At 32.0% G+C, this 23,501-nt stretch overlaps 2 protein-coding genes across 4 annotated transcripts in view; one reads left to right on the top strand and one right to left on the bottom strand.

Annotated features, from left to right (window-relative positions):
- The window catches only part of Dcr-1 (Endoribonuclease Dcr-1), a 57,339-nt gene extending 46,422 nt beyond the window's left edge, over positions 1-10,917 (bottom strand). Inside the window, exons 1-8 of the mRNA XM_068771268.1 lie at positions 10,682-10,917; positions 9,040-9,188; positions 7,617-7,776; positions 5,191-5,316; positions 3,625-4,511; positions 3,067-3,216; positions 1,934-2,052; positions 476-1,167 (exon numbers count right to left, since the gene is read on the bottom strand). Of these exons, the coding sequence (XP_068627369.1) occupies positions 476-1,167; positions 1,934-2,052; positions 3,067-3,216; positions 3,625-4,511; positions 5,191-5,316; positions 7,617-7,776; positions 9,040-9,185 (2,280 nt within the window). The 5' untranslated portion in view covers positions 9,186-9,188; positions 10,682-10,917. The remainder of the gene's footprint in view (positions 1-475; positions 1,168-1,933; positions 2,053-3,066; positions 3,217-3,624; positions 4,512-5,190; positions 5,317-7,616; positions 7,777-9,039; positions 9,189-10,681) is intronic.
- A 6,425-nt stretch (positions 10,918-17,342) lies between these two features.
- On the top strand, positions 17,343-21,987 carry LOC137927340 (uncharacterized). 3 transcript variants are annotated; one of them, XM_068771133.1, is made up of 3 exons: positions 17,343-18,159; positions 18,991-19,158; positions 20,386-21,987. In XM_068771133.1, the coding sequence occupies exon 3, from the start codon at positions 20,452-20,454 to the stop codon at positions 21,508-21,510; it is 1,059 nt and encodes a 352-aa protein (XP_068627234.1). In that variant the 5' UTR covers positions 17,343-18,159; positions 18,991-19,158; positions 20,386-20,451; the 3' UTR covers positions 21,511-21,987. The 3 variants fall into 3 exon arrangements, with proteins under 3 accessions (XP_068627234.1, XP_068627235.1, XP_068627233.1); XM_068771134.1 differs by lacking the exon at positions 18,991-19,158; XM_068771132.1 differs by lacking the exon at positions 17,343-18,159 and having other exon boundaries at positions 18,684-19,158.
- The last annotated feature ends 1,514 nt before the right edge of the window (positions 21,988-23,501 follow it).

The following is a 23,501-nucleotide window of genomic DNA, read 5'->3' as shown; positions in this document are numbered from 1 at the left end:
ACGTGCGTGCATGTACGTGCGTGCGTGTGCAAGCATGTGCGTGCATGTGTGCGTGCGTGTACGTGCGTGAATGCGAGCATGCATGCGTGCGGTCGAGCAAGCGTGCATGCGTGCGTACCATATTTCACTGTTTCTGTGCTATAACACTTTGTATTAAAAGAGTAAATTCCTACAAGAACAATCCAATGCAAAAACATCGTAACCCTGGACATTACTAACATATTTAAAAATTTATTCTTAAAAATTTTAAAAATCTTTAAAAATTTATTCTTAATTTTTTTTATTTCCATTTCTTGAGGACTCATTGAAAATCTTTGTGGGAGACCATGTCCAACATTAGACATGCTACTACTGAAAAGAAAACTTCCAGTGCAATAAACTAAATTGCATTTAATAAATAATACATAAATATCCACCAAAATTCAGATCTACGACAATTAAATTAAGTATAATAACTAAAAATTAAAAATCATACCACAATCAGCATAAACATAATCTTCGCCATCAAAGGTTCCTTCAAGAACATAATCCCGCACAATGCATCAGGGTTCTGTTGATTCTGTTGGACTCTAGCCAGGTTGTTACGTGAAACCCTGACTCTTCCTCTGACCCTTTGCCTTGAACCCCTCAATCCTAAACTTCTCACTTCATCAAGTCTCATACTATCCACCACAGTTCTGTCTTTCACTTTACAATCACTTTTATCACTAATTTTACTATCACTAGTCTCTGCCACGGCTACTTCTTCTTCAATCTCCTTTAAATTCAACTCATATGTGTTGACTCGATCTTCTATTCTGTTACCCAGAGTTGTGAAGTCACACTCATCGATTATGTTCAACATTTCTTCAGTTTTAAGAGTCTTTGTCTCGCTTTTGCTCGTTGTGTTCATACCTGCAGGACTTCCTTCAGTCTTCTCTGCATCAGTAGGTCGGAACTGCTCTAATATTTCAGCAAATCGTACAACTTTGGGCGTACAGAATGTTATTATTTTATCCCAGTCGGTTGAATACTTGGAGAATATATAATCTGCATACCCTCTTATCTTAAGTAGGGTTGTTGTGCACATACATAGGAGGAGAAAATGTCTTTCATATGGAACTTTAATTTTGAGTTTTTCCAATTTAGTTAGCAAGGAGAACGCAGCCTTATCTGCAGCGTATGGACCTGGAATTTAAAGTGGAAAGCATCAAATTTATTGACTGGTTGAATTTAAAATGAATGAAATATGAACCGATAGAGTGAATGAAGGAACAAATCTGGTTGGACATTAATTCTTTCATGCCTATTCCAATCGATTCATGAACTTAGCTGCCGGTCTCGCGCCGGTGCGAGATGCCTACGAATCAACTTTTATAAACCGGTATAGCGCCGGCATTGTAACATGGTAACGTGTATGCACTGCGCTTGAACTTAACTTAGTTGGCAAACATTTTGAGTTATCTTTTTATTTTATTATGCCTGCAATATGAGGACGAAAAAGGGTCCGCCGCGTGTCGAAAAAAGCGCATCCAAGCACTGATAGAGAGAATTCCTTTCGCAGTACTAGTCTCGCTCCGGTGCGTGATAAATTTGATTTAGTTTTTTTTTATTTTGTTTACCTTATATACGCAAATGGTACTTGATAACATTTGAATCCTAGGAAAATAAACAACAAAAAGGAAACTTTGCTTCTGCCTGACATGGGAATTTAAAACACTGGTAGTGAAGTTACATGCAATTGACTCTATTTTTAAAACAGTAGATATGTTGCTTAAGAAAGCGCTGCTTTTTTAAAAAATATCGTGTACAATCAAATACACATATCCTCAAATGTTCAATAACTTGAAACTTTCATATACAAAAAACATATAGTTTTTTCTTTCTTTCACTGCACCAAAACAGCTGATAATGGTTATTTACATCTCTTTCTGATGAATATAATTAAACATACCTAATTCATCCAATATATACAGGAACTGATGAAAAATCTGTTTAGGTTCCATTGTAGGGTCTGGTATGTTCATGAATTCTTCATACAAATCATCACCGTAGATTTCTGATGGATCATACCTGGAAAGAGTAGTAATATTTAACCTTTTGCACTTGAGAGGTGACTGACCCTCGCCATTTGGTACACTGCTTTTGTTTAATTTTACGAAGTTTAAATATGTCCCTTTAAATGCAGAGGAGTCTCTCTTATAAATTTCTACGTAACCAAGAACCAGATGCGTTTTTGTTATCACTATTAACTTGACAGCCGCAGCGAAGAGTCTAGGAGAATTGAAGTTTGAATCTTTGACATGGTGGCGTAAACCATTTGCTTTTTTTTTGTATTTCAGATTTCTAAAAAATTTGCTTAAATGTAAAGCTGATATCATTCTTATAGGAGTCAGACATCAAACAACATGTTACTGTAATACTAGTCCCAAAAGCCCAGGCATACATCTCGGCAATTGTTTTTTTCAGAAAGACAACACCCTCCCAAATCTACTAGCTCAGCAGCTGACAATATATACCAATAATACAAATCCTGAAATGGATACCACAGAGTATAACTATTTTTAGTCTATAGATGTCTACTGCAAGGCATAGGCCTTACTCAAAGATATCATAATCACCATACTTGGTAGATGGGTTGGCGATTGATGTACAATGTCATGGCATGCAGAGGATTCTGCTGCCTATCCTCTGGAAACTTGTGACAAATGGCAACCCTATATAATTAATGCACAAAGTGTGATTTATAACATTGCATCCCAAGAACTTGTGACCTATTGCTATTCTCAGTCCTCCACTGTTGGGCTACCACACTATAATAACTGATTATTTACCAATAATTATTTTATGTATTGTGGTGGACCAAAAAGTAATGTCTTTTCTGTCAGCACATTTTACAGAAAACCAATTGATTGACCCCTCTGGCATTGATTTTGTATACTGGACGGCAAAAGGTTGTTGATAACGAAGGTGAATACATTGTTGATTAGAAATAAAATTGTTAAAAATATAGTTGTGTGAATGTAACTTAAGAAAGCGACATTACTTCCCAGTTACCCTAATATATATGTAAATATCTCTACAGACCTATGTTCATTGATAAAGTCCATGGCATCTTGCACTGTTGCCCTCATGAACTCGTCCAAATCCTTATACATCTCCGGAAGATCATCCAGGGGCACCTGTTTCCCATACTCAACTATTACTTCTCTCGGTTTTGACACAGTTGCCGATAATCTGAAATTTCAAATAGACAAACCGCGTTATTAGTGGTATTTTAATTGTTGAACATTTAGTACAGTCAGCAAAAAAAATCAAAGTTATTACACCTATTTTAATGCATCCCTATATAAAGCATATATATTTATATAAGTATGTGTATAGTATTGTATGTACACCCCAAACTGCCCCTCTCCTTCATGTCTCTCATCTTATCTTGTTATCTAGGGATCGCCTCGAGCAATATGTCCGCCCCTTGTACCTCTATACAAATTCCTTTTTTTGTTCATAATCTATGGTGTAAAAAAGTATAAACAAGTAAAGTTTTTTTAAAATGTATGTGTCCATCTGCCTTTGTCTAGAGCCAGACATGTCCACAATGCAACTCCTAAAAAATTCAAAAAAATAGAAGAAGAAAAATCTCACCTTTTCCCACCATCAATGTCTTCAGCCAAATCCATTTCACAGTCCAAATCCTTCTCCAACTCTTCAATCTTCCATCCCAATTTTTCGTACATTTCAAAATCATCGAAATTCTGATAAACTCCTATGCTTAATTCAACCTTGGAATCTTTAGTTACTTCTTCTACTACCTCTTTCTTTTCTTCAACATTATCATTCACATTAGTTATTTCTTCTTTTATTTCCTCAACAGCATCACTATCATTAACTTTTTCTTCTTTCTCTTCAGTTACTTTGGTTTCCTCTGCAGCACTATTGCCATTACTTATTTCTTCTTTTACTTCAGTTATTTTTTCTGCCACAGCATCATTTTTATTAGTAATTTCTTCTATCGCTTTATTTTTTTCTTTTTCTTCCCCCACATTACTATCACTAATTTCTTCTTGTGCCAATGTTTTCTCAGAAATTTGCTCAACTGTGTCATCATCGTTAGATTTTTCTTCTACTATCTGATCTTTTTCATTTATTTCCTTAATGGCATCATCATCACTAGTTATTTCTTGTTTTAAGTTTGTTTTTTCATTTATTAGTTCGTCTGCATCTTTATCAATGTCATTTGCAATATCTGTGGTGATGCTAATTTTATCTACTTTATTCTGTGTCTCAGCAACATCTGCTGGATTTACTGTTTTATCTGTAACATCGTCTATATTATCTGTATCTTCTTTGTTAACATCTGTGGGCGCATCAATAGTTACTAATTCTTTATTATTTTCTAAATCAGACTTTTCTTCTCTCTTTATATCATCTAGGTTTTCGTTGTCCGTGTTAATGGAGGTGAACAATGGGTAGGTTAGGGCTAACAATCTAGGCCGGTCGATTTCCTTGCATTGTTTATAGAGTTGCATTACCTGAAAACATTGATAAAATAATTTAAAACCTGGTAGACATGCGTTTTCTTTTACTGGACTCTCATTGCTGCCCAAATAGCAGTTCTCACGGTTTTAAGGCGGCTACTGAAGGTGCTTTGACTAAGAGCTTTAATGTTACAAAGCTCAAAGGCTCCCGGGGGAGCTTCAGCTCGGGCAACTACATACAACCATTTCTGACACTTCATGGAGTTACTACGCCCAAGGACCCCCAAAAGGGGACCTCGGCTTCTACTGTCCTCGATAATATCCGCTTACGATTCTCACACAAGGACACCCGACAAGGAAGTTAATACAATAGCTTTGCGGTCTTCCACTCTGGGCTTCATTGACAAGCTGAGAATAACTCAACAAACCAGGTGAACCAAGTTGGGATTACTCAATTAAAATAAATCAGAAGGAGATTCATACTTGAACGAAGGTCAACAAATCAACATGGTCTAGAAAATTTGCAATTTAAGTGGCAGTGGTAACCCCCTAGCCAAGGGTGGCATTTATGGTATATCCCCCCCACCCCCGTAGATATCTTTGAGAATGGCCTATGCTATATGCTTCATTTTTTAATTGGAATACAACATTCTAATAACTTCTGGCAACACAGTATATCAGGACAGCTAGTAAAATAATTAAAAAATAAATAAAAATAACATAGTTTACTTACATATCTCAGGTTATCGTCTGTAGATATTAAATGGCAACTGTCTATAATCAAAACATTTATTTGCGGAACATTCAAAAACCCATCTTCCAATATACATTTTAATGTATTCGATGTACATACTAGAACCTGAAATTAAAATGAACATATTTATTATAGCCCTATTTTAAACTTTTACACGTATTTTCAAACATCCTATATAAAGTTGATTACTCTGAAATTATACATAAGTTAATTATTTCTATTGGAATGTAACATTCCAATAACTTCTGACAGTTCTGCAAGGATAGGGATACTAAACAATAAGCAGTTTTATTATTAAAGGGAACGGAAAGTAATGTTGCTTCTGTCGACATATTTTGCAGAAAAACCGATTGATTTGTTGATAACGAAGGTGAATATATTGTTGATTAGAAATAAAAACTTGTTGAAAATGTAGTCGTGTGAATTTAACTTGAGAAAGCGACATTACTTTCCGGTCTCCCTGATATATAGTAATTATAAAATTATTATTATGTATTATCATTACATGTTTATGTAATTGTTTTTATTTTTGTACAGGATGTACTGTATTTCATTAATTAATGGATTCACCCTTTTTGAACTGGAGCACTGGAACTCAATGCCAGGAAGGCAGTTTTCTGATATATCAAATCCAAAATTGACAATATCCCAGCAGAATGGCTTATAGTGTATCACAAATTGCCATGTTGCAGAACGGGAAAAAAATAAATACGTTTAAAAAAATTTTAAGTTAAACGGTTTTTGATACCCATATTGTGGTGGTTGTGGAAAAATATGTACCTAGTCCGCCATATTGGAACGGCGACCATCTTGAATTTTAAATTTTGACGTAATCACCGTGTTTTACTAGTGTAGCCCTTTCATTTGATACCCATATTAAGGGGGTTAAGGAAAAATATGTAAACGGCCATTTTGTATCGGCGGCCATCTTAGATTTATAATATTATTGATTTTATTATATTGTTACATCTAAATTAAATGTGTATACCAAATTTCAGATCAATCTGACAATGGGAAGGTGCTTAAATTTCAATTTCTAATTTTGATCCAAATAAATTCCGTACGGGTCGAACCAAATAAAACCGTTTAAAAATTGTAACATGAATTTTGAAAATGCTTTTTCTTACCTTATTATCATTAGACTATTTATTATACCATTGATATACAGGATGTACAATATATTAATAGACAATAAATGAGCTATACATTCACCCCTTTAAGGCTTTTACACTAATTACTGATCAATCTGATAATGATAAAAATATTTACTATTTCATGTATACAAATCACAGTATAAGCTCCTTATTGAACTTCCTTCATTCCCATTTTCACTACTTAAAAATGCGACCCAATTCCTATATTCACCGCTTCAAAAATTTCTTTATTCGGATCTTATATGTACATACATAGTAACAAAAGCATTCCAATAGGCATCCAACCCAATGTCTTTTACAAATGCCGTTAGATGGACTAATAAAAAAAAGTAATGTTAAAATGTTGAATTCGCAGCTCATTGAAGAAGAGGCTTCAACAAGAGCGGGAAACGTGACATTTAATTTAAAAATCTTATTGAGATATAAATATATACATATAAATGATATCGCTGAGGACTTTGACATAAGCCGCCTTCTCCGCGATCGGTTTTTTTGAGAATGTAAACAAACGGAATAAAAGCAACCTTATTACACAAATAATAAAGTACATTTTTTAATGTTGCTGTTACGTCTATGGTAAAAAGCCTTCAACAAGCATTGAAAACGTGACATTTAATTTAAAAATCTTATTGAGATATAAATATATACATATAAATGATATCGCTGAGGACTTTGACATAAGCCGCCTTTTCCGCGATCGGTTTTTTTGAGAATGTAAACAAACGGAATAAAAGCAACCTTATTGCACAAGTAATAAGGTACATTTTTTAATGTTGCTGTTACATCTATGGTGAAAAGCCTTCAACAAGCATTGAAAACGTGACATTTAATTTGAAAAATCTTAGCGAAGGTTTAAGAATTGAAAATGAGCTTTGCAATTTCTTTATGAACATTGACTTATCTGAGGAACGAATTCTTATGTTTAAGAGGCAAATTGCTAATGCGACTGCTGCGTGTCAATCTGTATTGAAACTTTTAAAATCTGCCAAGCGAGAGAAAATTACAAAATTCTTCAAATCATTGTTTATGCCTTAACATAATTAATCAAAATGTTCAAAAACTTCAATTAAAAGGTTTTTCTTTTATTTTGTCACCTAGGAACGTATCCTCTATAATCCCATATACATTACCATTCCGTATGTACGGTTTGCCTGGCTTATGGAACATATAACCCGCGAATAAACAGCTTTTACTGTAGAAAATCGTACATTTGACGTTAATTTATGGGACATGTTTTATAATTAAACATACTTCCTTCTCTTCAAAATATCCTTTCCAGTCTTCTATGTCTTCATATCTGACCGCCTGACCTACAGCCAAGTCGGTCAGGATACCCAGCTCATATGCAACATATGCTATTCTTGATTCTCTGGTCAAGAATACTGAACGCTGATGACCTTCGCTGAATAACCTGAAATTAATAATAAATAAAATTTATAATCTCTCAGGATAAGGCAGTCATATCTTCTAGACTGGACTTATTCCTTTCCTCAATCAAAAAGACCATTGAAACAATTATTACTTCTGGAGGATCAGTTTCTACAGATTACTCCATGTACGGAACATTGTTCAGAAATAAAATTTAGCATATTCCAGAAATACTTTATTTTTGTATATTTATTCTAAAACAATGCCTACTTATATATAAAATTTCCTTACTATTAAAGCCTACCTACTTGCTACATTCACAGAATAAAGCCTTCATTATGATTAGCTATAATGACTCGGGTAATTTTCAGGGAGCTGTCTGATGTTTTACACATATTTCTCAGCTACTATGTTCCTTACCACACAAAGAACCATGGTTTACAATATACCATCACATACCAATGAACCTTACTTTTATGGGTTTACTAGAATATGGCCAAGGTATTCCCTGCCTGTCGTAAGAGGCGACTAGAAGTACATCGGGTCCGCGAGCATTGAGGTATGGGGCCTTCACCGTCCAATGCACACATGTCAAAAATGTGTGCTATCTTACTCAAATAAACATATTTTGTACTTTTGTTTAAATAATTTCAATAAATATAATTTTTGTAAAAAACATTGGTTTGTGTGTTCTAAATACGTATTCAATAGCGGCTCGAAAAATTTTTTAATTTCGAAAAATGGCTCACACTATCAAAGAGCTTGGTGACCCTTGATATACAGTATAATACAAAATAATCCTAAAACCAGTATGGATTTGCCAGCTTGCACGCAGTGAGGAACTGGAACAACTCCAACCTTAACTAACTCCAACCATTTCAATCACGTCATGGTTTATAACCAACACAGAGATCCATGAAGCACAAAACATTAGAACGATTAATGAGAAGTTAATAGTAAAAAGGAGTAAATTAAACAACACAGCAACATTAAACTACTAAAAAAACTATAAGATACAAAAACTTGGCGAAAGATGGTTAAAGAAAAAGAAACAAATCTGCTTGCAGTCTGAGACTGATTCTAGATAAACACAGAAAAAACATCTAATTACTTGAGTGATTGCAATTTTAATAAGTAAAAAAATAGTAATTTTGTGCTCAACATGGGTAATAAATTATTGATTTTTCAGTAATTATTAATTAATTAAAAATTCTACTGATATTTGAACATAAAGACATATTCTCAAATAACAGCCGAATTATTAATCCAACAGTTGTTACACCCTGTATATAAAAATTCTTCTTACCCGCGAATTTTGTATGCATCTTCATGGAGCAATCTGGTGGCCACAAATGAACAGTGTTCGGTTATGATTGTATTCTTTGCACTGACGACTGCTGCCAGCCTCGCCCCACCTTCCGCAGCTGTAAACCTTGTACAGCATGCTTCCATATCCTGCAAAGTAATAATAATAGTAATTTGCTAGATTCCTCTCTTCAATAATGAAGATTAGGTATCATCTTCATCAATGTTTCAGCGGTAAGATATTCACTGTAAGTCACACACATTTTCTATAGGACTAGTTGGAAGTGGTCTATATCCAACTTCTTATTGACATCTATAGGCTAAAAATAGTTACAGTATTATAAGATATTCAAATTCAAAATATCATTATTAAAGTAAGCATTTACATCTGCTTTAGAATCATCAATTATTTAAGCATTATAAGTAGCACGCTACCACAGGCTCCGAATACCAATCTTTTGAGAAGAATCAGAAAAAACTGTCACTCTTTTAAATTAAATTCAAGAATTTTTATGTGTAAATTATAATATCAATAATGTATATATTAACAAACCAAACTAAAAATATTTGAATGCCATAAGATTTATATAATATACATTAAAATTTCAAACAAAGAAGCAGAAAGTCTAAGATATCTTATGGAACTTTATTATATATACATACATCCAGACCTGTGAAGAATTTTTAGTTATCTAATACCAAATTTATGCCTTGAATTTTTATATTTGTCTTAAGTATTGACAATTCACATTATGATAATAAATTAAGTTGCAACACTTCAAAAAAACTAACAGGATAAGTTGTTGCGACAAAATACATAATTGTTACAACCTCTTTTTTGGATAAACAAGTATATTTTGCCCCACCTTAGTCTTTCTAAAATTCTTACACTCAACATATATGCTCCACACATATTTATGGCATCAATAATTTTATATAAAAGTGAAAGTTCTGTTAAATCCATTTATGAATTGTCCCTCTGTGGGACATGGACCCTAGTTCTGAAGCACTTTTTTAGACCATTGTTAGTAGTAATGATGATTTAATTTAACAAATTAGATTTCAATAAGCTTTATATCTCCTTGTGCAAATAATTAACTGTATTTATATTATAACATAATACAGCTAACCAAAGAAAAAAAATGTTTATAAATATTCAATTCAATTCTTAAATGAAATGTCAATTTAGAAACCTCTATCATTTTGAAGGTATAGAAATATATTTTATTAAGATACTATAGCAACTAAACCAAATCACACCTTTATTGAAAAGCATTCTAATTAGATTTATATTTTAAACAATGCAGGCAATAGTAACATATCCAGTTACCCATGAAAGAGACGAGAACGAAAAAGATTGTCTTATTACAGGTACAATCAGGTTTTTAGTTAAATAAACTTGTATAAAACTGGAAATTTCTTTTTTAGTTATACACTCCAATAGCGTATGAATTTGAGATCGAATTATTGGCTAATGCCGGTAACATAAATCAGTAACAACGTTCCAATAAATACTAGAAGATAAATCGTTATTCAATAACCAACCCTAATAATAGTGATAAAATATTGTAATGAAACTCTTGTAAGTTGAGCGGTTAAGTCAAACAACAATACATCTTTATCAGTTAAAAAGAAGTACTTACTGCTACGATACAATCTTCAGTTAAAGTGTAAATTCAATCGTATAGTAGATCTGATAATTGCGAGAAACATTTTAAATATCACGTTCAACTAAACATTAAATTTAACCGCACAGATATATTATTGCAACGCTCCAATATTAAATTGATTATATTTTGGCACATTTAGCGAAATTTTAAATAGTACAATGAATGCCAAGTATATTCAAATTTGAATAAAATTAATAATTTTGTTTTACAATCAGAAAACGATCCGTCGCCAAGAAGCGACAGTAAATATACAGTGTTGCCACTAAACAGAAAAATGATTAACCGATAACGTTGACAATATGTACGAAGATATTGAGGATTAATTTATTTAAGAAATCTGTTAACATGAACCTTTATTCACAAAATATTTTATATTAAAAAATAATTATGACATTTCGCATCTACAAAGAAAATTATTTTTTACAAGACATTCCTGTCGCTTTACATGACTCTTTACTGACCTCCATGAGACTTCATTCTGGATATATCATGAGGGAACACTACTTATCTGCCCACTTGTGCTAACAATACTCCTTAAGTCATAACATATGATTATTCTCGTTCAGTTCAGAGTTGTGGCATATTTTAATATTGTTTATATTTCTCTAATTTACTTAGGGTTTTGTAACGTTGCATGTCAGCGTCCTATATATCTTAAGTAAGAAAAGGACCAATATTTAGCCACTTCCGCACATGCAGCGGTAGTCGTGCAATGAAATGCACCGCCCGCCAGGGCATCTTCAGGAGATGCCCCGTGGAAGGGTGAAACACGTGTTGAGTAATTTGGTGGTGGCGGTTGTGTGATTTGCATTGTTTGCCGCATGCGCATTTATCAGCGGGCTGGCGGGCGGTGCATTTCATAGCACGATTACCGCTGCATGTGCGGAAGTGGCTAAATATTGGTCCTTTTCTTACTTAGGTTGGACTTCCGCAAGGTAACGCCTGATTCCATTAAATACTATATATCTTAGTTAAAATTTTAACAAAAAAAAATATAAACACGAGAAATATCACATAAATCGCAACACTGCAAAAAATTGTTAAACCCTTGACGGGGAACGATTAATTTCAAATGGCGTGAGATCGTGCTATTGGTTCAGCGGACCTTTGTTTATATAACAACATTCCAATGCGCCTGCGCACCAGCCACAGCAGTTTACATAGATTATCCAGGAGAAGGACCCTGGCCTCGGTCGCATTCATTAGCTAGGTAACGTCTCACGCACCAACGCACACTCTTTGTGTCGGTTGCGTTCACCAGCTACATGACGTCTCATGCGCCGGGCCAATTTAAATTTACGCTATTAATTTACGTTGTAAATTCTTGTTTTGGTTCTTTTGATTCTCGGAGCATCTGTAAATTCACGCCACAACCTTTATATCGCCTCGCACCCCAAAGGCGTAAGTGTTGAACAAATATTACAAAAACATTAATATTAAGTAGCGTTTAGCTATAAATTATAGCTCAACATTTTTTCTGTGTTCATAGTTCCAACATTATATATTCATTATTATTTTTCAATTTGTTTTACATTGCTTTAAGTTTTATAACTCCGTCCTGACAGTAAACAATCACATCAACTGCTTTCGGCTTCTTCCCTTCATCGCAAGCCATCTTGGGTTTTACAGTCAGCGGTGCAAATTGTACATATATTTATATATGTATATTATAACTGTGACTTCTATTCACAGGTGCGAGTTTTATACTAAAAATAACCTACGGTCATTGAGATTGAATCCATTCGTACCTCGCACCGGAACGAACACATCCTGTCAACTACCGACGCTCCCTGCTCTCGACCTGCTGCCGCCTGACCAGTTCTGGAAGATCATGGCTGCTTGCCATCATCAGGGAAGTACCGGGCTGCGGTGTAAAATCAGACCAGGCGGCTTCTTTGCTTACCACCTTTTTGATTTAAATATATTTTTCTTCTGTTGCAGAGTTGCTACATATGATACAGTTTGTATCATTATTATCTGTATAGGATTGGAGACTGAACGCATTTATTGTGGTGGAGCGGCCGAAGATACCGCTCCAAAGTTACTCCTTTCGATTGCCTTGGACAAAGTCAGGGCAAAGGTGCGCTTCGGCGTCATCAGGAGTGTGGTTTCCTACCAGAAATAAGGAGTCTCGGATTCAAAGAGCTCCGCCTATACCACCACCAGCTTCAGCGACTCTGGGGCGAACGATGGCTGGCGTGAACACAACTGTGACAACCTATACATTAAATAATTATGCTAAAGTGAAGAAACAATGATGAATATATTTTTTAAAAAAATTAATAGATGTTGGTTTTTCTAAAACAAAGTTGTATCGAAAAACAATTCTCGAAAAGTAGAATGCACAGAAATCAGTTCTGTGTATGTCGTTAAAATTTAATTTAATATTTTTTAATAATACTCCTAGTATTTATTTAAAATAATATTATATAATGAACAGTTCATTTATTGAAATTAATAATTTTCTTTTTACTATTTACAATTGCGATACATTTTTTCAAACAATATATATGTTGATTGGTTACATGTGTACAACCTTTAAAGGTTTACCCATTGCTTCTTTATTTATTACTGTTAATTATGGTACCCTTTATCTAAAAATCAATGATTTTAGAAGTAATAAATAACATGATAATAATTAAATAAGGTAACTTTACGAAATTCTAGTTACTAAGTTTTAAAATTATTATTAGGGAGACCGGAAAGTAATGTCGCTTTCTTAAGTTAAATTAGCACGACTACATTTTTAACAAGTTTTTATTTCTAATCAACAATATATTCACCTTCGTTATTAACATTTTGCCGTCTAGTATACAAATCAATGCCGGAGCGGTAACAAATCAATCGGTTTCTCTGTAAAATATGTCGACAGAAACATTACTTTCCGGTCCCCCTAATATCTGTTCTTGTTATAAGTTATTTTTGTGCCGCATTCCAATAGAAAAATAAATTATAATAATGTAACATATTTCAGAGTGATCGCTATATACAGAGTGATTAGAAATAGATGCAGCTAAACGTTTTTTTAAAAAGCTAGTTACTATAGCTATAGAGAATCGGCCTGTATAATGTTATCGCTGGGATTAACGGCGAGATTTAAATGAAACTTTTAACTAAAAACTTTAGGGTTGTACTTTAAATTGTTAGATTTTATATCAAATAATTAATTGTAATGTTAATGTTAAATTTAGTGTTTAAATTATAACTAATACAATTAAATAACAATACATGATAAACTGGTTACTTGATATAAAAACTTTGTGTATTCTAAATAAGAAAGGACCAATATCTAGCCACTTCCGCACATGCAGTAGTTGTCGTGCATGAAAGTGCACCGCCCGCCAGCCCGCTCGTAAATGCGCATGCGACAGACAATGCCAACTACACAACCGCAACCGTAAATTCACCCAACACGTGTTTCACCCCTCCACGGGGCATCTTCAGGAGTTGTTACACCGATTAGTGCTAAACACCGAGTCCACCACATTGATATTGACGTTACAATGTTTCTCGTACTTTAAAAGCACTATCGAGAAACCAAATAATAAGTTTAATTAATTATATATTAGTCGGCAAATTTTAAGTTGCTATTTGGTTGTTTAATTTAAAAAAAGCGCATATTTGTTATGTACCATAATTGTAAGTAAATTCATAAAATAAATTTACATGTACTTATACTTTAAAAACGAAAACCATTTTAAGAATCTGTTTTAAAATGATTTTGATATGTTGCAAAAAATTATAATCTGATTTCCTTGGTTTCTTATATTCGTAATAAAAATTTTAATCTTTTCACATTGTGGTTTATGGCATTACTTGTTAGTACTATACACCAATACCCCGCTTTGCGTCGTTTCGTTTTGCGTTTTTTACGAAGTTGCGTCGCTACTTAATCAGTACTAATTTTCACTGTGCGTAGTTAGATTTTCGAGGTTGCGTTGTTTTGGGTTCGTCTTAAATTTTTTTTTGGAAAATTTCTTTTTTTTTTCAATAGATGGCAACACATGTTTCTAATTGTGCTATGTATCAAAACTCGGAGATTCCCCTTCTAACTAAAAATTAACGCAATTTTAATATAGTTCTATTTTTAATTTGTTTTGCTTATTTTGTAGTTCAGTTGCAATTACGTAGTTTGTTGTATTGTAGTGTGTTGTGCTTTTTTAAAAAGAGAATATTAAATTTATATAAATTTTAACGTGTTGTTTCTGGTTGCAAAAAAGGTATATATTTTTCCAATTTATTTATTGGCAGAGTTATATTATTTTTGTGTTTTAAATGTTTACTTTGTTCAATTTTCTTTTTAAAAAGGCGTACTTTCGTAACCCGGGAACCTGTTTGGTGTACACCAATACCTCACTTTGCGTCGTGGTTACATTCCAAAAAAACACGACGCAAATTGAAACACTGCAAAGTGAATTAAGATTCTCTATAGCAAACCATGTAAAGATCGAAGATAGGTTCCAGGGTTACGAAAATAGTACTTTTTGAAAAGAAAATTGAACACAGTAATAGTTTAAAAAACAAAAATAATATAAAATTTTATAAAATACTTGCAAAAAACAAAAAAACACGTGTTCAATTGAAACAAAATAAACTATTTAATTAATTTATGATAAACGAAATTAAAATTAATTACTGTCTGATAAGTCCATAGTGGTTGTTAGTATGTCGGCTTTCTTTCACAAAAAATTGGTCCAATGTTCGTTGAATAGCTTTTTTCCAACCTAACCCTTAATAGCCTAGAGTTTCAATTTTGATACCAATCTTTTAAACCGAATGTTCACATTACTATTAGTTTTTTTTTATAGGTTGGCTGTACGAATTTTACTGTTGTATATTATTTTTTTCAACGAAATTTAAAAAAAATCTATTTTTCCCATCATCTAGACCCACAAGCGAACACAGTAATATTTAAAAAAAAACACTTTCGTAAATCGGGCTATTAAGGGTAAAAATAAATTTCCTTGTAGCAATTGATATTCGTAGCTACCGCCTGAGACACTAAAACTCCTTCCGCTGTCAGAATCGATTTTTAAAAAAATCTCCATAGCTTTATCAAACGCATGGCTTTAGAAATTTGTTTGGAGGTTAAATTTTGTTCTCTGGAGATTTCTATGGAACGGTCACTGTTATCTTTTTCATTAGCAAATTGCAATTCCAGTTGCAATAGATCTTCATTAGAGAATTCTTGTGCATGGTTAGCAATTTATTTATGTCTGTCTCCTCCATACCTTCAAAATTAGATTCTCTAGCTAAATTAGAAATATCATGACGAACAGCTGGTGTACCATCAACTTCTGCAGTTCCGTGAACACGTTCAGGCCATATTTTGCGCCAAACACCATTCATGCAAGATGATTTAACCTCCTCCTACGAATCGGAAATAATTTTTGTGGCTTTCATAATGTTGACCCTTTTTAAAACTCTAGCATGGTAGCCTTATCTTGTCCATCACTCTCACTTAAAAGAAGTTTAAATGTTCCTCGGATCCATCGGCTGAATAACTGGTGTCGTATTAGGCAGCAAAAAAAAAAAACAAATTTCACGTTTTCTGACAACTCATCAACATAAACTGGGTGGCCAGGAGCATTGTCTACAAGAACCAAAACCTTGAAGTTTAAGTTTTCCTTGTTGCAATAAGCTTTAATTTCTAGAATAGCACAAGTTGAAACCCAGTTTTGAAATAATGATGTCATCCATGCTTTATTTGCTCGTCAGTGGACAGGAAGCAGATTCTTTAAACAACCTTTCATAGCTCTTGGATTTTCTGATTGATAAAAAGTTTAAATTTGAAATCACCATTCGCATTACCACCAAGAAGAAGAGTCAGTCTATCCTTGGTAGCTTTAAATCCTGGCGCAGATTTTTCTGTTTTAGATATAAAAGTTATGTTAAGTAGACGTTTCCAAAATAACCCAGTCTCGTCAACATTACAGACTTGTTTTGAATCATAGCCACCTTCATAATTTAATGCTTTTAACTCTGTCGGGTAGCGCTCTGCAGTTATATCAGCGCTAGCTGCTTCGCCTTTAAGATCAATGCTGCGCAGATTTGAACGAACCTTGAATCTCTCAAACCAGCCTTGACTAGCTTCAAATGTTTCATTCTTACTACCATTAGCATTATCGTTGGATACTGCTTTACTTTTTATATCGTCGAATAAGCCTTTTGCTTTCTTTTGAATTACCATTTCACTTAATGGTATTCCCTGCGCAACTTGATTTTCAATCCAAATAGAAAGCAAGGACTCCATTTTGATCACAAAAGCACTCCTTGTACGGGTCATTGTTTTAGCATCTAATGATGTTGCAGATTTTGCCGCCTCTCTTATTTTATCCCCATCTCGATCTCTTATAGTTCTGACAGTTGTTGCAGCCAGACCTTTGCTATCTTTACAGCCTTCTCTCCCTTATCAAATCGTAGGAGAATATCTCATTTTGTCTCCAAGCTGATAGTTTTTTTTTTTTGGTAATTCTACCAACAGCGCCCTTTTCCCTCATTTAGCTAAATGAAAATTTGCTGTATGTAAAAAAATAATATAACTTTGCCAATAAATACATTGGAATAATATTTACCTTTTTTTGTAACGAGAAACAACACGTAAAAAATTATATAAATTTATTTTTCTCTTTTTAAAGAAAGCACAAGACACTACGTAATTAAAACTGAACTCTAAAATAAGCAAAACAAAGTGGAAATAAAACTATTAAAATTGCGTTAATTTTTAGTTAGAAAGGGAATCCCCGAGTTTTGATGGCATGACGCAATTAGAAACAAGTGTTGCCATCTTTTAGAAAGAAAATTTCAAAAAAAATTAAGACTCGAACCCAAAACAACGCAACCTCGAAAATCTAACGACGCACAGTGAAAATTAGTACTAATTAAGTAGCGACGCAACTTCGAAAAAAACGCAAAACGAAACGACGCAAAGCTGGGTATTGGTGTACATTATGTTTTAAGTACATCTTAAATAGAAGAAATACACATCGTAGTTTAAACTAGAACATACAAAAAGCAGATATCGTTATTATGCCACCATATAAATTTATTCTAACCTCATTTTAATTACGAATGATAGATTTCCAGTAAACTTTTTACCAGCAATACAGTGTGATTTTAGACAATATTTTTTATTATCATAATTTTAAATGAAAATTTGATTAATTACTAGCGTTATACAGCCTTAAGCTAAATATTCGAACGGTATAGTACTTCCCTAGACGTAACACTTAACCATAGATTATATATTGAAGGAAGGAAAGTTTTAGATATACAAATAATATATGTTATGTTTATTTCTAAAAGTCAGGTATGCAGGAACCTATTGATATATACCAATATATATTAAAACTAACTTTTTGAGGCAGATTTATATTTGTTACATAGTATTTACAAGCGCCAGATATAAATATTAAAAACAGTAAAACTAAGAAAACTTTGTTATAACATTGGTAAGTTTTTCTATTACTCATACGTAGATAATCAGTATCTTTTATGGCTTTTTTATCAGTCTTAGAGTTAATGTAGTTGTAAAAATTAGTTTTCATATACACAGTTTTTCATCATTTGCTACAAAAAGAAATAATAATATTTAATTAAAAATAGGTATAAACATATTCTATTGCATTACCGATGTCCTAACGATTTATTAATCTTATTTAATACAGGACTCTGTACAATTCAATTTGAATTAAAATAGTTTTTGTGTACATAAAGTATTTTTAGTTATATTGTAAGGTATTGTAAGTTTCCAAGATAATAAAAGTTTTTCCAATGTTGTTTGTGTTGTTTATGCTGCTGTTGTTGAACTGTTGCATTGAAATTAAAAAAAAAATTATAACATATTTTAGAGATATTACTTTATATAAGGGTGATTAGAAATAGGTGTAAGTATTAAAACATTTAAACCTTTAAATACATAACAATTCATCCTGTATAACATAGATAAAAATATTATAATTGTATTTCAGATATATTAGATTTGAAGCTGATAAAATTGGTGGGTTATACCACTTTCATTTCTTGCAGTGGTGGCCCAATGGTTGAGGATTGAGATTTGCAATCGTAAGTCGCGGATTCGATTTCCAAGATACATATAGGATTGCCACTGCTCACAAATAAGTTTCCAGAGCATGGGCAGCATCATTCTCTGCATACCATACTACCCTGCGATTGTAAACATGCTTGCCAAGTGTAGCATGGTTTATCCTGCTGTAAATGCCTATGCCTTGCAGTGGACATCTAGTCTACCACCGAGATTCAATTTGTTATCTTCTTTGCAGTATTTTCATCACTGAAACATAAAGATATATGAAGTTAGTAAAGCTGATAAATTTGAATCTAGGACAGCGGTTCCCAAACTTTAAAACCACTTTTAAAATTTGGATGATCTTGGTGGACATTCAGCAGATACAATTGTACCATATTCCTACAAAGTACTTAAAAAAAAAGTGAGAATTGGTTGATTAATTAATTCAATATACTGTGCAAGTCTCAATGCAATGTACTCAATATGGAATGTACAAGTTATTACAAGTAACAGTTTCTGCATTTATTAAAAAAAATGTAACTGCCTACATTGCAATGTGAAGTTGAGCCAATATTTTAAATGATGATAGGAGATCAAATTTTGAGGACACCAGCTTATGAAGAAAAAACCTAAATTTTTTTGTCAAGCCAACATAGACTCCGTCGATTCTCTGGACCTCTGTAGGTCGCAGATTAAGATACATAACTATATATAAATTAATAATTATAATAACAAACGTAAAAATAAATTATGGTCAAAATTTTTATCACACAGGCCATTCAACTTTGGAATGATTTACCTCTGAATATTATTATTTATATATTATAATATTATTTACTCACAACCTTCTTTGAGAAAATGGTTAAGAACTGTTTACTAGACCTATGATTTTTTATCTGTTAATTAACTTTTATTAATTTGTTTCTTTATTCTTTCAAAGGCAAGTGCGATCTAAATCAGTTTGATGTGTTTATTTATTAATGTATTTTATTTATAATATGTATAAGGCATTGTTTATCATAGATATATGTGCTATAGACATATGTATGTATGTCTATTTATGTTTATGTATGTTTTGAACACATTAATTACCAATTATTTATAATTCTACTGTTTCCATTCTATGGTTTTCTGTAAAAGATTGCCTCGTGCGATAAGACCGCCAATTGTACTTTATTTTTAATTATAATGGAACTACTAAATTTATCATAGCATGTACAATAAAGAATAATAAATTTAAATTAATTAAACAAGGTTAAAATTTGAAAGTGGATATTAATTATTTAATTAATTAATATCCACTTTATATATTATTAATTAATTGATATTAATGGGTAATAAACATTTTATTTTGTGATCAAATTATAACACACAAGATTAGCAACACTGTTCATGAGATGTGTGATTTATACATATATATATATATATATATATATATATATATATATATATATATATATATATATATATATATATATATATAATATACCCTGATGGGTAAAATGAAAAGGATTTTAGTTCATATTATGTATGCATTTTCATCAAAGATTTGTCAGAAAATGAGTCTTTCAGTAATAGAATCAACCCATTATCTCATTTACAACTACCTTGACAGTTGCTAAGATTTTTAACATGATTTTTTTTTCAGGTATAATCTTAGTTTAACAACAATACATGAATTTGGGTTTTATTAAAAAAAAATTGTTATTTAAAAATGTCGACAGATGCATTAATAGACATGACAGACAAAAACCAAGATAATAATGATACTATGAGAAATATAATAAATAACTTTGACCCATTTAAAGTTTTGCAGCCAATCAAAAATAAAATTAAACCTGAAAATCTTTTAGTCGATCTGACCAATTCAAATCTACAGGAAGCAACAAATAATGACTTAAATGGTTCATTACTAGAAACAACCACGAAGAACAAATTCGACGTGATAGATGTATTTCAAAACATGTTCATAAACCCACAGCATGTTACCCAAAATGATAAAGAAACAGAACTAACAGAGACGGAGAGAAATAGAGATTGGATTAAAGATTTTGAAAACTTTAATTATGAGAATAACGGAGAAGTAGATGTTATGGAGGATTTAGCATCTGTCTTTTTACGAACAGAAAGTAAACCAAACACAGATATTGAAAGTGAAATAGATGATGATGAAGACAGACTTATTGATGAAGTGTTTGCTATGAAAGCAGTTCAAGCAGGATCACATACACATTTTCAAACTGAAACAGTACCACCAACCCAAAGGTCAATTACTGAACATACACATAAACTCATAGCACCAAAATTAATTGTAAATAAGGAGATCATTATAAACAGTACACAACCACATATACCTAATTCAAAAAGATTGTCACATGAATTCTCATCGGAAAGCATTAATTTAAACAAAACAACAGAAGCGAAAACTTTAGATGATTTAAATATACCAAATCCACAATTAGATTCAAGTACTGTAGTACAAACAGTGAAATTTGACAGAAAGAAATATAAAAAGAGACAAATTCTCTCAGACGAAGAAAAAGTTGGATACACAAGAGGTCCAGATCTACTGGAGAAATCTATTTACTTACCATCAATGGTTGAACGTATAAAAGCGAGGAAACAGTATCATGATGAATGTAAAAATCTAAGAAGACGGTTGGTTTGGGAGCCTGAAAACATCCACCCATATGTCCACAAGACACCTTCTATATCCGGTTTTAAAAATGAAAGTCCAGGAGGTTTAAATCCAATCATGTTAACCGAAGACTAATAGACAAAGATTGACAGCGTTTAAAATAAGGACATCATTTGAAAAATTTGATCTAGAACAAAAGTCTTAGTGGATTGCTATGGATACAGTGGAACTTATTACCCAGCATACCATGGGTTTAAAGCTTCTGTATGCTAGGAAATTATACATTAGTACTAACATAGTATGTATTTATGTATGTACTTACATATGCAGCAAATACATGAGTAAAATTTTAGACTGCATTTATGCAAGTGATAGATTATGGGCGCAAAAGCCTTAGAGATGTGAATAATTCATTTGGCGTCATTTAAGTACACATTATTAAAAAATCAATCGTTTCAGAAATAATAAATAATGATAATAGAGTAAAGAAATGTTTTCAAAATTTGTATTGCTATGTATTAAAATTAATTATTGTGTAAGTATTTGACCTAGGAGCATTTTGATACCAAAAATAAAATAATGTAACATATTTTAGATAGAAAATTTTGTACAAGGTGGTTGCAAGTAATTGTATTATACCTTTAATATGTTATGTCAATTATTGTTGTATATTCTATCTCTATTTACTTAATGTATGCAAAATATAGATAATAAAAGAATTTTAATTTCCTTCCCAAAGTATGTATATACTTATATGTGTATGTATTCATTTCTCTCTTATCTTTTGCAATAAAAATAATATTAAATTACCATATTGCAGTATCTATGTAGCATATTATTGTAAATAGGTTTAAAATATTTAAAGAGATGAATTTGTAGTTTATTTTTAGTCAAAGTAACGAGATCATTACAATAATTTATAATTGTCAGCATAAAATTAAAGTTTACGTTACTTCTTGACGTGCCATCTACTAAGAGAAACTTACGCGAAAGTTAACAATTTTCTTTTTTACTTAAAAATAGAACAATTCAGTTCCAAACTCAGAAATATGGTAATATACCTTTTAGCAGAGCATGTGCCTGATAAATTTCCTAAAAAAAATTCTAATTTCCTTAAATTTACTAAGAGATAAATTTTACTTGTCATTTGGTACTTTGTAATAAAATCGTTAAGGCTGACCTACTAATTAGTGAGACATTTTATGGAGCCTAGTAGGGGATTTTTATTTTTTACATAATGTTGTTTAAGATTACTATCATATCTATTTTGTTGAAAATACTTGTAATTAGTTCCTAGTTAAACTACACCAATATCTAGTACATACATTACCTGAAACTGTAGATTTCTATACAAATAAACTTCTCTAGTAATCTCTGCACTAAAAAATTAAAAACATCAATGTATCATATCAAGTGGAAATGACGTTAAAAGATTTATACCCTACTAAACAAAATGATATTTATTTATTTATTTAATGTTCTTTATTGTACACGTTAAGATACATTTAATAAGTTTTACAATAATATACAAAAAAGTACAATGGGCAGTCTTATCACACAAGGCAATCTCTTACAGACAACCATAGTATGGAAAAGGTAAAAGTACTAATAAAGGGTAGTTTACGTGTACAAAAAATACATATTTACAAACAAATGAACATAAACATAGATACATATGTATATAACATATATACTTATAATAAATAAGGTTTAATACATATAAATATTGTACAATAATAAATAAAAAACATCTAACTGACTTCGATCAGTATTGGTTCGATCGCACTTGCCTCAGAAAGAAACTAAATAAATAATAAAAATATTGTGAATTTACAATGTATAATAGATTTCTCTAGCAAATAAACACTATGTAAGGTCGAAACAAGTAATATAATCAGTTAAACATTAAAAAATAACGGGCCGTAGGATATCTATGTCAAAATTAATATTACATCATTAAAATACTAAGTTATATAAATAAAGTAACAATGAAACATACATTTCGTTATATCAGTTTTAGTTATCTCACAAACAATGGTGTGATTCATAGACTTAGTATCGTGTTTACCTTCGATTGAAACGGGAGATCCCCGCGTATAATGTAAATAAAACGATTTCATTTTCGA

The sequence above is a fragment of the Battus philenor genome, unplaced genomic scaffold (assembly GCF_028537555.1).
Source record: "Battus philenor isolate CCGP_79_NKW_IND1 unplaced genomic scaffold, ilBatPhil1.0.hap1 SCAF_30, whole genome shotgun sequence".
Classification (NCBI taxonomy): domain Eukaryota; kingdom Metazoa; phylum Arthropoda; class Insecta; order Lepidoptera; family Papilionidae; genus Battus; species Battus philenor.
The sequence above is the reverse complement of the archived record's forward strand: the minus strand, read 5'-3'. Positions and strand labels throughout refer to the sequence as shown.

Coding starts and splice junctions, on each gene's coding strand:
- LOC137927340 (XM_068771134.1), top strand. CDS start 20,452: ATGTCGACAGATGCATTAATAGACATGACAGACAAAAACCAAGATAAT.